The following is a 17,293-nucleotide window of genomic DNA, read 5'->3' as shown; positions in this document are numbered from 1 at the left end:
TCTCGGTCCCTAAATGTCTTGGACATGTCTTGGCCTCAGTTAATGTGGTCTTGACTACAGTACTACCTTTTATTTCCTTTTGTTTCAAGTTTTGTCAGATTTTTTTGTCAGTTTCATTGATTTAAGTTGAAATGCCAGTAATCCCAAACTGAAACTTCATATTAGTTTCAGAAAAAAATGTCTGTCAAAAGAATTTAAATCAAACTTCTTTAATATTGCACAAAGTACCAGTGTAATATATTGAGTATAAGGAGACTAGTGATTGGCTTTGTATTTTATACAAATGAATGCACATATTTCAAGTGTAAATTAAATCAAGATGAAATCATGGGTGGATGTTCCTTGACTTCTCTCTGTGTTACAGTGAGTGGGAGTGCTGGTGTTCACTGGGTGTCCCCACAGAGCAAAGGTGACCATATAATGTGTCACAGTGACACAATAAAGCAGCCCACAGAGATGCCTCAGCCACTTTTTTTGTGTCACAGGTGATGAAGCAGCTCCCTGGAGATGTGACACGTCAGCTTACAGCAGTGACAGCACCACTCTGTTTGAGTGGCCCCTGAGGTAAGAGCCACACACACACACACACACACACACACACACACACACACACACACACACACACACACACACACACACACAGAGCATGTCGTCACTTTTCTGTGCCACAGCTTGCTGATCATTAAAGGAAAATCTATTTAATGTGTCAAACCCAGATTTAGTGACATCCTGAGGCTGTAGTAGTGTTATGAGTCTGGCTCTGGTTCCAAGTCTTATTGATCCAGCATGACCCTAACACCACCCTAAACTGTGTTTCATCATAGGGACATCACAACAGCTATTACAACTTGGCCTGTACAGGCTAGTTGTATATTACTGCTGCTAATAGACTAGGCTATATGCCATATTGGCGTGAAGTCTTTAATATTACTGTCAGTTTCATTTTTTAATATTGTCTTACAGCTGTTGTTTTCTTCTTAACTATCCCTGATGATTTCAATTTGTCCTCAACCCCCTGTACCAACTTTCCTGGCAACATATCTCTCGATCAGCTCATTCTGTAAAACATGGTTGTCTTTTATGAGGATAACACTTCAACAAAAGCTAGACCGGTTTGGCCTACAGCGGTTAAACTCACGCACTTCATGTACAGAGGCCAGTCCTCAAAGCAAGCGGCCCAGGTTTGATTCCAACCTGCAGCCCTTTGCCCCATGTTATCCCCTGATCTCAACCCCAGTTTCTTATTCTACCCACGTCCTATCCTCTCCAAATAAAAGGAAGAAAACCCCAAAGATAGAAACATTTTAAAAGTGAGACCTGTTTTATCTGCACTCGGCCTACATTCAGTGTTACTTAATAAAATGCACCACCAGTGGCAGTGAAGGCTAATAAACTGGATGAGGGAATTTACTTACCCAGTTGTGACATGTCAAGCTGTAAATCCAGGTGAGTGACATCACTCCTCTGTTCCACTGCCTTTGCATTTTTTTTATTGTATTATTTTGTGCATTACTGCCACCTGTAGGTAAGTTGAATGGTGTGAGACCAACCAAGCAATACATGCAAAATAGGTAAAAGACGGCTCACCTTAACCCCACCCTGTCTACAGGGGGTTGGAGCTGCTGTATTTTTGTTACAATATTACAGTTCAACCAAGTTCTGTATGGTTTAGAAACTTTTCTAGCTTGTTAAAAAGGACATACAATAAAAAGAAGAAACATTTTAGGGGTGCTGGGATTCAACTTAGGGGTCCTTCAGCACTCCCAAAAATGGGCCCCACGGTTGCTAAGCAACAGTGACACCCCAGCAGCTTGGAAATCTGAATGCAATTAAATAAAAAAATACAAAGTTAAAGAGACTTGATACTACCTTCAAACATATCACATTTTATTACACTAATTATATTTTTGGAATATTATATTAATTATATTATATTATATTATATTATATTATATTATATTATATTATATTATATTATATTATATTATATTATATTAAAAATCTTGGATTAGAGATTCTACATTTTGAATTTGGCACTCAGAGTGTGAATTAAGCCCCTTATGTTACTCTGCTTGTCCTAATCACTAGAATAAATCAGTCATGGTCTTTACATTTCATTTTCATTTTAATTAGCTTGTTTTTAATCATGGAGGAGGATTTTCTCAATCATGCTTATTTCATATACACTATGACTATTTGAGAAGAAACCTCTCCAGCTGTTTCATTCAAGAAAAAGACCTCACATGGGTGCGACCAAAGCTGCACTGCAGTAGAAGATAAAAAGGAGCCCACCATGTTTTTAAGTCGCTGTAAAAAAGAAAAAGAAAAACAGGACTTGCTTATCTGTTGTTCAGTTTAACGTTTCCATGCCATGTTGGGTTAGGCAGCCATTTTATCTCACTTCAGCACATTTAGACAAGCATGGAGATGGTGATGGTCTATTCCACCTGAAGAGCCTGTCTCTCTGCCCCTCTCATCAGTGCTGCTAATGTAGCCTCGACAGCCACCTCAGCCGCTATTAAAAAAGTAATTTGAAAAGATTAATACTTTAATGGTATTTAATTTTACCGCTGTTTGTGTGACAGAGTGGAAAAAGTGATAAATGGCTTTCATTTTTATGCAGGCTGAGTAAGCAGATGTACTCAGGGATAGCCAGCTTGAGTTTGATGTTGCCCTCGACTGAGTTACAGGACAGTTTTTATGCTGCTATTTCAAAACAGAACCAGACTCACCTCCACGTGTAGGACTCTGACAGAAAATGTTTGTTAAAGTGTTTTTAACCAATTCTTACAGCCTCATAGACCATGAAATGTATCTTTGTGTGAGTTTGCACATACATCAAACACTGTAAACAAGATTTAAGAAACTGACTCTGCAGGCAGTGACTCATCATTTGTGATAACTTGGCTATCAGACAACTTCAGATTCCCTGTCTGCGGTTCGGCATCCACAAGGGGGCACAACACATTTCAATTACAGCCATGTCACGCTGACCAATCAGTCCCTGAAGAGCTGGAGGATGCAGCCGCAGGCATGTCGGCTGCATCCACCAGCCTGGTTTGATAAGTCTCGAGGAGGAGGAGCAATAATTCATGAGAAAATCAATGACAAGATAATTTAAGCCAAGTTGGAGGAAGGGAGCAGGATTAATGTATCCTGGAGAGATTGAGATTCTATTTTGAGACTCAAGTTTACAAACAGAGCGTTGGAGAGATCTAGTTAATTATATCCGAATGCTTATTAATTGAATGAAGCTGAGTTATTTATGTCTTATTTTATGTACGAGTGACACATTACTAATTGCCTCTTGAGAAATTGATAAAACAGTTTGAGTAAAATCAAATTGAAGCCACAGGTTTGGTCAACCCATTTTTTTTTTTTTTTAATATATATTTTAGCCATTCCTCAGGTCCAGAAACATTTAAATAAAAATACTTTTCTTTTACATCATGTTTTAAAACTTATATTTCTTGGTTTTTAACCCAGCATGAGAGTTGAATGGCCTTTGTCTCTGTTATTAATTAATTAATTAATAAATTTATTTATTTATTTATTTGTAAAGTAAAATTCTTATTGTATATTTATGTGGCTTAAAGAATGTTTTAAGTGTCTTATGTGTTTTATCATGATTATTTTATTGTATTTTATATTAATTTTTACAGTGGTTTATTTTCTGTGTATGTTAACTTATTTGAACTCACTGTGCAGCACTTTGATAAGCTGTTTGTTTTTTTAAATGTGCTTTATGAATAAAGTGGATTGGATTGGATTGGAAAATTATATTTCAGGTTTATGGTGAACAATAAAACTTTAAAATATTTTAAATATAATAAATGCAGAGCTCCAGCTGTTTAAACAAGCATTGCTATTTAAATGCGGCCTAATTATAATGAAATTGTTCAGCTTATAAAGCATTTAAGGCTCCATGAATAAGTGAGGGTTCCTGATACCACTTTTCAGTATGTAAGAGCTATACCAGTAAAGGATATAGGCATTACTTTCTCCTCTATACAGCCAGCTGGATACTCTTTTAAAAGCATCTGGGATTGGATCCAGTAAAGCTGTTGCAGGGTTTAAGCTGCATTACTTCTTTCCTTCATATTTCCTCTCTCAACAGCAGCAAAGTGGCTCCCAGACAGCTCGGAGCTTTGCCTGCAGAGGCAAAAGGCTGGCAGACAGGAGCTTACAAACATCATAATTCACAGGCTGGTTATTGGAGAAGAGGTTTGTTTGCTGTCTCTGAAAGACACCGAAAACTCTGCAGCGTCTGATGTAGAATTGGTTGATGAGGCTGGTTTTTAGAGGTACTTTGAAGAGGTCCAAGAATCATGCTCATTATCTTTTATCACATCTGACTGAGGATAGACGTGAGGTTTTTAGGCACCTTTGATAATGGAATTTCAGAACAATTTAAGATATCTGATACTCCTGAATTCATTGTGTGTTATCAAATGGTTTTAAGTACTGCATCACATGTATTTTGTGTGAAATCTTATGCATAAGTAGGAGATTCAGCTTTGTACAAAAACAATAACAAACAAAGAGTTTTCAGTTACTCTAGCAGCTGTGTGTGAGGCCACACAGTAGTGCTTTGAGATACTGCCAGCATGCCGGGACCACAGTTTGCATATGATTGGTTTACCAAGTTCACAATCATAGTTTAGTGTGTAATTTTGCTAACATTTGGCAATTTGCACGTACAGCTAACACTGGTGGGAATCACATTTCTGAGATTGTAAGATTGATTTACCTCATTGTTGCATGAAAGGAAATAGGCTTTTGTTTTCATCAAACCGTGAATGTCTGTACCAGATTTCAAGGCAATCTATCCAGATGTCAGAGCTTGTTTGTGGAACAACTAACACTTAATATTGTCACTCTGTTGTAGCTGATCTCCTCGATCATATTGCACAGGAAAACTATCTTTTATTCTTTGAGAAAATCTGCAGCAATGCAGATCAAAAACTGAGTTACAGAGTACAGCTGTCCTGGCATTTGTTGTTTTTTTTGCATCCATCAATGAATAGGAAATAGTGTTTGGACTATTTTTCATATTTGGCTTTTTTTTAAACTGTGGAAATATAAAAAAAATGATATTAAAGAATAGTATCAAGGTTAATAGGATGCTTGACCACCAAATTTCGAGTAAAATTGAGGTAAACTAATGGTGGTTTCAAGAGCTAATTTGAGATGTGGACAAACAAATAAATTAAAGACATCATTATTATTTTACTTTTGGAATCAACCTTTATTTGCTTTAAATCTGCCTGTCAATGTGAATATTCAAACTGTATTAGTGGCTTGACAAAGAACAAAGGTGTCAGGAGAATCTGGGGAATCTTCCCAGGTCACTGTGATAAAGATATAAATAAAGTGATTCATGCTGTTTGTTACTGACACAGATTAAGACAGTAGTAGAAATGTGGACGACTGCTTCAATGAGTCATTGTTTGGACTGGATATGCAGTAAAACAAAAAAACAGCTTGCACACACACACACACACATACACACGTATTATCGAAAAGGCAGGCTTCTTGTCACTGTTGCTTAGCAACCGTGGGAGCTACAGAGCCAAATCCCTGTGGTGGCGAGCTGATGTTGAATTAGGTGGAGTGGGGGAAAGAAAGGAAATCTTTGGGAAGAGAAATGTGTCTCTCGCTGGCACAGGAGGAGGAGAAGACTTCAGGTGTTACATTCTTATTTCTGAATATGGAGATTCTTGAATTTATATGAAATGCAATCACACCTTTTTTGAAAAAAATCTTTCATTGATTTCACGTTGAGAATAGGAGATACAGTTGAAATACATACATCAAAAGCAGGATACATCATCTTTTTATAACATAGCAATGTAAGAGTATGTGGATCCTTATGTTTCAGAAGGAGGGGGAAACAGATCAGCCTTCTTTTACATTAGCCAACATCCTCTGCATTGCTCTTTCACACGGCCTCCAGATTGTTTTATGTTTTCAGAAGCAGAGGCATAATTTCAATTTTATGGTAATCCACACAGCAGTGAATACATTTTAAATGTAAAGGGAATGTAAATGAAACCAGGAGCATAGTATCTCAAATCACTGCTGATGAAGGGTGTCACATTACATGAAAATATGAAATAAATCTGGTGGCACGGCCTCTCTGTATCACACATGCACATAAGCAGGACTCTCAGCATTATGAAATAGTGCCATGCATGCCTGTAATGCTGCAGTTCTTCCAGACAACCACAGTGGTGCTGCTGCTGCACAAATGCAGTCTGTGGTGTGATTTGCATTTCAACTGCAGTGAGAATGAAAACACACTTTGATATGCTGAATGTACAAAAGCCTGACTGTGACTGCAGAGACAGAGCTCTTCATGCTTTTTCTCAATATTTGTGAATGTATGTAAGGGTCCACATTAAAGCAGATCTATGACAGAAGAGGGACACACCACTAGAGAACATAAAAGACAATGTTAGCTAGAGTAAGACACCCTGGATTAGATGATGTGCTGAGCTCTTCTCTAACCACATCATAACACAGTGACTAATACTAGTGACCACTCTTACAACTCATTGATTCATTGTTATGGTCACAAGTAGTCTAGACCTGTTTGTCACCTAAAACTATTTTATTCTTAACTTGTATGTGTCAAGTGTTCTCATGGCTTGAACTGCTAATTAAGAACAGGATTATCATTTAGATCATTAGGCTTTATGCACTGTTTAACAAAGGGGTCCTAAAGATATGATGACATTACAATATCAGGTGTTTAAAAACATTCTTGGATGCTCTCTGGAAAGGTAAAGAAACTGTAGTCCACACCCACTTTGACTACCAAAGAATCCCTGTGGATGAAATTGAGCTTTTATTTTGGTGCAAGCACATCATGAATATATGCCAAATGATAATAAGATGTAGTGTAGGCAGGCTCGCTCACAGTGCTTAAGTTGGTTTGCATAATATGTATATATTATTATATATAAGAATGAACACAGGTGGACTCTACTAAAATATTATTTTAGTAGAGTCCACCTGTGTTCGTTCTTTCTACAACATAAAGTCCAACAAGATACACAGAAAATTCTCAAAGCTGTTGCAACACAACACAGCTAGTTGATTTTTAACAATCCCACCTTTGGACAAAGCAAACAGCTAGTCACAGTTTAAGATTGCAGTGGCCATTCAGATTTAAAGGGCAACCCCTCTAGACACTCTCCCATGGTCTCACATAAAGATAAAATAGGACTACAATGATCTTATCCAAGTATTTTTTTATTGAGGAGTTAATCAAGTGTTTTTCAAAAATATTTAAACCTTGTATGTACACAGTATATATATGTTTGTGTGTGTGTGTGTTTAAAGTACATCTAAGCTGCATACTCAGGAGGAAAAACTGAGGAACAAGGAAGTCAGTGTGTTGGTGACAGTGTATGGAGACCTTCATATAACATATATATTTTTTAGGTTGACCTAATGACAATGTATAATATTTTCTTAAATTGCAAAGACTATGAATAAAATTATAACTATGTTTTCCACAAAAACAAGACTGGATTCTGATAACTCCCACCCACTGCACTATTGTTGTGTCTTCAAATCTGTGAATAATATCTACCGCAGAGGGGTCAGCTGATCACGACAACGAAAACATTGACTACTATCTGTATTTCAAACATTATCTGACAGCAGATAGAACAATCCTGTACATTTTCTTTTGAAGTCCTTGAAAAATAAATACATTAGGCAACCCCTCTGGACATGCTCCCCTGGTCTCACATAAAGATCAAATAGGACTACAATCATCTTATCCAAGTATTTTTTTTATTGAGGAGTTAATCAAGTGTTTTTTCCAAAATATTTAAATCTTGTATGTATACAGTATATATATGTTGTGTGTGTGTGTGTGTGTGTGTGTTTACAGTACATCTAAGCTGCATACTCAGGAGGAAAAACAGAGGAACAAGGAAGTCAGTGTGTTGGTGACAGTGTATGGGACCTTCATATGACATATATATATTTTTTTATGTTAACCTAATGACAATGTATAACAGTTTCTTATATTACCAAGACTATGATTCTTTGAAAAATCAGTTCTAATACTAAAATTATAACTATGTTTTCCACCCCTCTGGACACGCTCCTCTGGTCTCACATAAAGATCAAATAGGAGTACAATCATCTTATCCAAGAATTTTTTTATTGAGGAGTGTTTTTTCAAAATATTTAAATCTTGTATGGATACAGTATATAAATGTTTTTTTTTGTGAGTGTGTGTGTGTGTGTGTTTGTTTAAAGTACATCTAAGCTGTATACTCAGGAAGAAAAACTGAGGAACAAGGAAGTCAGTGTGTTGGTGACAGTGCATGGATAACATATATATTTTTTAGGTTGACCTAATGACAATGTATAATATTTTCTTAAATTGCAAAGACTATGAAAAACATTCTCTGAAAAAAAATCTGTTATATTATTTAAATTATAACTATGTTTTCCACAATAACAAGACTGGATTCTGATAAGCCAACTCCCACCCACTGTACTATTGTTGTGTCTTCAAATCTGTGAATAACATCTACTGCAGAGGGGTCAGCTGATCACAACAACGAAAACATTGACCACTATCTATATTTCAAACATTATCTGACAGCAGATAGAACAATCCTGTATATTAATTTTTGAAGTCCTTGAAAAATAAATACATTATTATGTCTCTTTGCGGTGAAAAGACAGTCATGATTTTCGACCCCCCCCTCCCGCTGCGAATGAAAGTGGTACAGTCCATAATGTGAAGCGGCACCGTCCCCCTCACGTCAGTTTATGGTAAGTCCACTTCTGCTGTACCGAAGCAGGCGTCTATAAGGCTTCTTAATCCGCCGTGTGAACCGGGATGCTGGCGGATCCATGACACCGTGAGCTCCCGGGTATGGTTCTGTCACCACCAGGAAATGAATGTTTTTTTTTCTTTTTACAACACCCCGCCTTCACCTCTCACTGAACACGCAGCAGTACCCGCATGAGATAGACTCTATGGTGAATCTGTACCCGTGAATTTGACATTCTTTGACGGTTCAGCAGCAGAGCAGCAGGGAGCAGAACTCACGAGCCGCGGCCGCTTGACAGGTGCAGTCGCCCGGCTCTGCGTGGAGAGATGCCGCCCGTCCGGAGAACGATGTCCGATCTACGTAGCCGGTCAGAGGGTATGCAAAACAAATATACTTATTTGAATGTTTGGGGAAACCATCTCCTTTGCAGTTTCATTGCTTCTACATGGAGGCCGGCCGGTAGCTGTCTTGAAGTACAGTACTAGCTAAAGCTGTGATTAATGTTGCCTCAACTGGGGTCAAGGAAGCCCCGAGGGCCCGGAGAGTTTTCTGTGGGAGTCTCCAGTAAAATAACTCTGCAGTGATGACATTTGTGTTTCAATTTAATTCAGCTCAAGTATTCTGCAACCATCTTAATATCAGGAAAACATGGGGGGTTTCCCAGACTGATGCTCTCCCAAATGAGTCTGCATCAGGGTTCTCTGTAATTCACTTAAAAAAATGTTTTCAAGAAAGTGCAAAATTCAGGAAGAAATAAAACAATACAGATACCAGATACATTTGACATAAAAAGTAGTAATAAGGCAAATGACAAAAGAAAAATATAGTTATACCAAATAAACAGTAATAGAATAAAAGACTAATTTCTCACAGGGAAAGCACTCACACGCTCCTGTCACACATCAACAAAGGTAGTTATTCTATATCATATTGTATTCATAAAGGGGGATGTCCAAAAACATCTCCTGTCTGTTATGACGCTTAAAAATGAGTTGTTCATAGGTAGCCATGTTGGTCATTTCACCCAGCCATTCATTAAAATAGATGCTACTTTTAGTTGTCCAGTGTCTGAGCAAAATCCTACATCCTGTGACAAGGGCCAATCTACACCACAGAGTCTGGCAATGTGATAGACTAACTAACCCCTTCTGTTGTTATACCTCAAATGCAAAAGCGTAGGGCTCAACAGTAACTTGGTTTTCAGTATTTGATTGAGAAATGCTACTACATTTTTCCACAAACTCCAAGTCATTCTGCATTCATAAAGCATGTGTATAAATGTGCCTCTTCTCCTATCACATCTCCAGCAAATGTCAGAACCCCGTAGCTTCAGTCTTGCCATCTTACAGGAAGTCCAGTACCCTCTATGAATGACCTTATATGTTATTAACCAAGTCTGAACTTCCCTAGACGTCCTACACCAGGACCCAACAATTTCCCTGCATTAGGGTTCTCTAAAAGAATGAACCAGGATATAGTGCAGGGGGCTCTCAAACTTTTCAGCCTAGGACCCCCCAAAATTACAGTGCCAGAGACTCGGGACCCACGCTGTTGCTTAGTTTGGATAAACATTGCTTACAGCCATGGGCAAGCACTAATAAGCAAATCCAGAAACAGACATTAGAAGCTGGAAGCCAAAATACCATAATTTTATTTCATAGTTATTTAAAAAAAGTTGAAAGTAGAATGCAAGTAATTTCCATGTGTAGTCTGCATCAGTGATGGGATGTATAGATTCTGATTTACATTCATTTAAACTGATATCCCTGTTTTTATAATAGTGTGTCAAATAAACAGATATTCAGAAGAAAAGAAAAGCTTTTGAAAGAACCACTTTTTTTGGATGGGATCTCGCAAACCCCCCATCAGTACCTGGCGACCCCCCCAAGGGGTCCCAACCCCCACTTTGGGAACCAGTGCTATAGTGCACCTGAACCCAGGGAGGGGGTGTTGCTGGGAGTTCTGGACTATATGGAAAAATAACAATGTTGACACCACCACCACAGCCCAAGCCAGCCCCCCACAGTTTCTATAACCATACCATCATCATTGCTCCTATGACCCAGTCATGTTTCTTAATAGCTCTAACTTTGTGTTACACTTGGAATAGTGAGGATCAATAATCACAAGAGAGAATGATATTTCCCCGGCAATATCTGCAGTCATATTTGGTTTTTACAAACACCCAAGATTTCACTTATTAGTAGGAACAGAACAATAATGGTATTAGAAGGTTAAGAGAAATACACACAATTTCAGCTGCAATCAAACAGGCTGTAGCCAAACCCCTTCTTAATTGATCTCTATCTAACTCCCAAATATTGTTAAAATACTTTTCAGTCTTGAAATGTGAGCAAGTTATTACAACCGTTATGCTTTTAAAAAGTAGAAAAAAATATCTAAAATTTTAAGATAAAGAATGAAGAATTATACTTTGCGATGTATGCACCTCTCTGGCATTTGAAGCATTCTTACAGTTGAAAATCTCAGGATTTAATTGGTCCTCGTGAATTTAGGATGTCTTCAACCTTAACACAGATTATAAAACCATCCAGGGCAGGAATCCAGTTTACTTTCTAACTTGATACAGTCTATGTCTTTAACTTGTCCCAAAAATTCAGCTATAAATCAAGGCTAGATTGCAAGCAAGATGATATCCACTATGAGAGATGTTCTCAAGGCCATGTTTTGTTCTCTTAACACTTGAAACAATGTATAATCTCACCTAACGTCAAAACATTGCATTTTTTAAGCACTGCCTTAAAAAAAATCCTTACTCATCATGGCTCATTCCTCGGGCCCTGGGCAGTCAGTCTCGCTTATCCCTCTTCTACAATGCTCATGATTTAGCCAGTAATCCTAGCACCCATCCTGTCTGGGACACCCTCCTCAAGCTCCACCACAGAGGTATCTTCAAATCAGAAAGCATCAAAAGTGACCGGGAGTGTTACAAAAGTACAATTACATTTCCCAGCAAATGGCAACCACAGCAGCATGGGTGTAATAATACAGCCATTGTAATTCTGCTGGGACCCCCTCACTCCTCCACTGCACCAGTAACTTTCCACTGCATCTCAGTTGTGTTTGCCAGGGAGAGAGGGTGCAGACACACACACATTAGTAAAGTGATTTGAATGCTCATAATGGGATCTGTTTACTTTAGGCCTTATACGGCTTCTTAGTAGCTTTGGGTGTTAATGTATGTTTGTTTATCCCGAAGAGGACCCATGGCCGGACACATACAGGCTTCTCACTCGCGGTGGTTTCCTTATAAACCCTTTAAATTCCTCCTGTCGCTTTTTTTGTGGCCGTCCATGACCTGTGACCTCTCTGAATTGATGCATGATTTATTTGCAGGGATCAATAACATACTGTTGTTATTTATTGTTTGTGCTGAAGTTGCCGTGGTTCCCTCTCTGAATGAAATGGCTGGATTGTGATTTGGGAAAGCTTTGGCTTGATTAATAAATGTACACTCTGGCTAAGTTATTGCGTTTTAATATATATCTCCTGGCAGCTAAAGGCGAGCACCCTGGCCTCTTAAAGTGAATTAGATAGAACTTCATCTGATTTATAAAATATATACTTTAAGATTAGTAGCTTCATAACTCAAATTATGGGCAGGGCACATCAATATGGAAACTTAATACATGCTTCTTATTAAGGTTACTGATAAAATATCTTCAGTAGTTTGATTTACTTCTAGTAATGCAACTTCACTATGAGACAGTTTAATTGTTGAGTATGTGTTCAGTATTCCCTGAACTGGGTCCTTCATCCAAGTAGCTAGGACTGTGGGAAATGCATTTTTAAAGAGCCATGCGACTCAATTTAAAAATTCAGTATTTGTGAGCATGAAGGACAATCTGAGAGCTGCTGCAGAGGGGCACTGAGAACAAGCAGTGATACTGTCGGGTACAAGTTATTGGTCGTTTTATCCATATTCAATAGGGCTGTAAGGAAATATTGTACATTAATCTGTATTTTATGATAATGCCTGAGTTATGGAGAACATTATTGTAGTTAAATGCAAAGGGTGCAATGATAAAGTATGGATTTCTTTGCTGTATTCTTCAAATCAAAGAGTGCTTTAAGGCCAAATATAACCAAGACTTTGACTTCTTTTATCCATGGTCTGAATGCACCATTGATTTATTAATTTCCAATATTCAGTCATTCACAAATGTAAGCAGTAGTTCAACTGAAGTAGTAATATAAAAGTTTTAATTTCTGTAAAATATACATATTTTATTTTTTTTAAGGTTGCAAAAACGTGTCATTTTTCTGTGACTTTGTTTCTGACAAGGTTTAAAGTTCTATATTTTTTGTCTATTTGCCTTTATTTGTTAGGACAGCTGAAGAGAGACAGGAAATGCATGGAGTAGAGAGCGGGGGAAGACATGCAGGAAATGGTCGATCGTCCAGGAATCGAACTGGCGACCCCTGCTGAGAGGACTGTAGCCTCTGTATGTGGGGTGCTTAGACCACTACTAGCGCCCCATTTCCTGACATAGTATTGGAGTAGAATTAATGATACTGGTAATGCAGTACTAATAGCCCAGATCACTATCATAGCTCATTGGATTTCTAAAGATGTCAATATTGAGGGTCTTAGCCATCCAGACATTGATTTACTCTTTAGACAGTCACTACAAATCTGTTTTGTTGAGTCAAAGAATGATTCTGAGTTATAGAAGAGTTTTTCTAAACCAAAATCTATACAAAGCGGCAACCTCCAGCCGAGAGAATTGAAGCCAATGCGGAAGTGTTGAAAACTGCAGTTTCTTGAGTGTCCACTTGAGGCTGGCTCCAGAAGTACTGTAAACCACAGTACTTACAGCACATGTTTACAGCCTGGTGCAAAAAACAAGTGTAGTCTGGATAGCTCATTTCTCGATCGGCACACACTGTATGGGGGGTATATTTTTTCATAACACTGCAATTTCAAAGATATTAAGATTAAAAGTTTTCCATTATGAGAGGCACAGCTGACTTGATTTACATGCAGGAACACTGTAGCTGTTGGCAAGGAGGCTCAAAGCCCGCCTCTTTACCTTGACAGAAGTTAGGTTGACCTCAGCATTTCCAATATGGCATCCCCAGACAATTGGCTTCAAAACAGGGCTTCAGAAACAGATGGGTGACGTCATGGATACTACGTCCATTATTTATACACTCCATTGGCTATACACACATTGCTACTGTCAGGTCATGCCTGCACATGTTTGTATTTCCAACAGGTGGCCTTTGTGTGACATTTCTAATATGAATCTTTGAAAGCACAGTAGACATGTTTACTGAGCATGTGAGTTAGGTTAACCTGTGAGGGCACATATTTATGAATCATTAGTAAAGCAACTTTGAGTACTAAGAAAAGCGCTATATAAATTCTATGAATTATTATTATTATTATAAAAGTAGGAAAAAAAAAAAACTCAATTAGGTAGTTTTAGCCAAATTTTGATTCTAAAAATAGATTGAAATAAGCCTGTAATAAACCCAAATGATATGCTTCTTAATTGAGCTTCCCCAAAATTTGAATTATGAATGTTTGGTGCGTCTCATTTCAATTTACATCCTCGTCCTTTGAAAGTTTGTGTTTTCTGATTTTATATTTAAATGCCACCTCCGAGCTGTGAATTATAGAGTGCTTTCTCATTCTGAAGTGTTACGCTTTTTAAGAAAACACCCGTGCATCCTCCTCAAAGGTATCTAAATTATTTACCGCTGATATACTGTAGATTCCATTGAAAACTGTTGACCAGTGCGGCTGCTGCAGTCACAAGAGCAAACACATGAATTATTCAGCCCCTATCGCTGTCATCCCCCCCTTCCCTCCCTCAACCACCACACACTACCTTTTAGGTTACAAAGAGCAAACCATTTTGCTGTTTTGCTTTGCTCCATAACACACAGCAAACAATACCATCCCCTCCACTTCACTGAAAACCGTATCATGTTTTCTTTGCTAGCATCATTCTCCATGTTGGATTCAACCCGCCTCCTCCTTCCACATGTACAGCCGTATGGCTCCATATCCACTCAACTATATCACACAACCTTTTTTGATTGGATCCAAAGTACACTCCCCACTCTTCAGTTTTATTTTTTAATCACCACATTGCATCAGGCTGGCTTCCATCTAGAAAGGGCAGCCCTCTGCCAGGCTTACCACCTAATCCATCAGCGGCCTGTCTGTCAGCTCTCTGTGCTGCACACTCCCCAGTCTTGCCCACCACGTGCCGCTCCACTCCTTGTCACTCTCCTCGAGCTGAGCTGTGGAAACATCCACATCATTGCCAGCGTGTGCCTGCATGTGTTGCCAAAACCACCTTATCTTGGGCACTTGGGGTACAGGTGACGTCAGTAGCTATCAGCATGTTTAGTGCAGGATCCTGCAATGACAGACCAACAGGCACCTTATAGATGCTGATCTGTCCAATACTAATTTCCATGATAGGCAGAAAGGCGTTTAATACCTGCTTGCACTGTCTAGATGCTAAAGCTGATTGGCAGAGACCACGCAAGTTAAAGCTAGACAGATGGCCAGAAGTACCCTGTTTGACATCTCAGCTCGCTTGCTTATCTGTAGATGGACCAAATCCCTGCTTACAGTTGACACTTAAGGTGCAGATAGTCAGGTAAGCCTGTTCTGTGATAAGTTTATCGCAAGACCGAATGCTTGTCTTTTTTTGTCCGTCGGTTCACATGATTGTAGGCGCTCTTGTTGCCCATGTACCAGTGCTGTAAGACTCGCAGTAGCCTGCTTCCCCTTTAAGCACCATGTCCCTACCTTTCTGTCATTCTCAAGATTATTTTTTCATGTGTAAGTGAAGCAGGATGTTCCCCCTGTAGCATTTCAATAACACCAGCTAAGCCTCAATCTGTCTGAATAGTGAAAACAGCATGGGGAGGGAAACTGGAGGGAAATAGGCTGCTCCCTTCTGAAGGGATCGAAAGCTGCCCATGTGCCTGGCGGATCACTGGCTGATAATAATGTGGCACAAAAGCCCAACACGCCACTAAATCCCCTGTCTGGGGCCGCTGGTGTGTCATATCAAGTCCCCTCGGGCCTCTCTACTCTGCCTGTGTGCCGGCATGGGGGCATCTCCTCGCCTCTATTTTCCACTTAGTGCGCCGGCTCCATCACTGACCTGCAGCCAGTGTAATATGTGTTTCTCCAGATACTCAATTTCACTCACCTCAATGATTCTCCTCTGTCTGCGAGCTAAAGTGGATGTGGCAGGTCATTGTGAGGAGGTGGGGATGTGAAAATGCTCATGAGCACATGACCACGCAGAGTCGGATACAGAGACAGAAAAACCTATTCCAATGTTAGCTCATGCGTGAGGAGATATCGAGCTGTGATGAAGCAGATGAGCTGATGAGGGGAAACTTTGCAGGCATGGGCAAGATGAATTGCTCAATGACAAGAAAGTGCATCGGCTTCTCTGTGTCTAACACCAAGAATCATCTAACCTTTCAATGAATCTGCTGATTATTTCACTGAATACATTAAGATTGCTAAAACTGCAGCTGCAACAGATTTCACATCATAAAAATGTAGTGATCGATTGGGGCTGAATGGCTCCTTTGCAGTGAGTAAAATCAATATCTTGGGTATATGTAGTACAGCCATTGATCTCATCGCATATTGCTGCTCAGACATCTGGGAAACCATACATAGTGTAAGGCAGGGGTTCCCAAAATGTGGGTCGGGACCCCCTGGGGGGTCGTGAGACACAAATGGGGGGTCGAGAGATGTCTTCCAGAATGTTTTAAAAAAAAAAGTTCTCTAGAAATAGTACATTTTATCCATTAAGTAAAGAATATCAACAAAAACGTAGCTAACCTTGAAATAATACCTTGAAAATAGAAAATCTAATGATTTTTCTGCCTTTATTTTTGCCAGATGACTCCTAAGTTTAGGGTTAATGAACAGTTAATTATCAAAAGCATCAGTAGCAGTAGGTTCATTCATAACAGCACAGGAAACACACATAGGTAGGGTCATTTTTTACAGACCAGCTACATGAAGCCACATTAAATCACATTGAGGGACAGGGGGAGTCACGAGTCTTTGGCGCCTATAGTTTGGGGGTCGCGGACTGAAAAGTTTGGGAACCTCTGGTTTATGGTATGTAGATGCATATATTGGGTGCTTTATAATGTGCTGTAAAATCTTAAATATTTGGAAGTATTAAACTAAATATTTGAAAGAAACTTTAGACTAATTGTTCATCTCAAAAATCCTAAACTGAATAATGTCTTGAGCAGTTCAAGAGTCCGTGAACAATCCATTTTATGGAATTGATTGGATCTTGGATCTACTGGTCAGCTGAGACCCTCACTAATGTTCCTCAGAACCTTATTTATGAGCCACTGGAAAGCCGCATTGTAAGTATGTTCTTGTGGGGAGATAAATCTTCTGTGCTTGTCAACCCAGCCACCAGCTCTTAAGATGTACAGTAGTTGTGTTTCCACCT

At 39.0% G+C, this 17,293-nt stretch overlaps 1 protein-coding gene and 1 long non-coding RNA gene across 5 annotated transcripts in view; one reads left to right on the top strand and one right to left on the bottom strand.

Moving 5' to 3' along the window:
* Nucleotides 1–228: 228 nt before the first annotated feature.
* On the bottom strand, nucleotides 229–2,892 carry LOC117817230. The gene is made up of 4 exons (XR_004632104.1): nucleotides 2,733–2,892; nucleotides 2,293–2,515; nucleotides 1,416–1,519; nucleotides 229–559 (listed from the first exon to the last, which is right to left on the bottom strand). It is a non-coding gene; the product is annotated as an uncharacterized LOC117817230 (long non-coding RNA).
* Nucleotides 2,893–8,767: 5,875 nt separating this feature from the next.
* atp8a1 (ATPase phospholipid transporting 8A1) overlaps nucleotides 8,768–17,293 on the top strand; it is a 130,285-nt gene continuing 121,759 nt past the window's right edge. For all 4 annotated transcript variants that reach the window (XM_034689800.1, XM_034689798.1, XM_034689799.1 and 1 more), the window contains exon 1: nucleotides 8,768–9,182. In XM_034689800.1, coding sequence (XP_034545691.1) covers nucleotides 9,134–9,182 — 49 coding nt within the window. In that variant the 5' untranslated portion in view covers nucleotides 8,768–9,133. The remainder of the gene's footprint in view (nucleotides 9,183–17,293) is intronic.

This window comes from Notolabrus celidotus, chromosome 8 (genome assembly GCF_009762535.1).
Source record: "Notolabrus celidotus isolate fNotCel1 chromosome 8, fNotCel1.pri, whole genome shotgun sequence".
Lineage (NCBI taxonomy): Eukaryota > Metazoa > Chordata > Actinopteri > Labriformes > Labridae > Notolabrus > Notolabrus celidotus.
This window is presented reverse-complemented; position numbering and strand designations above follow the sequence as displayed.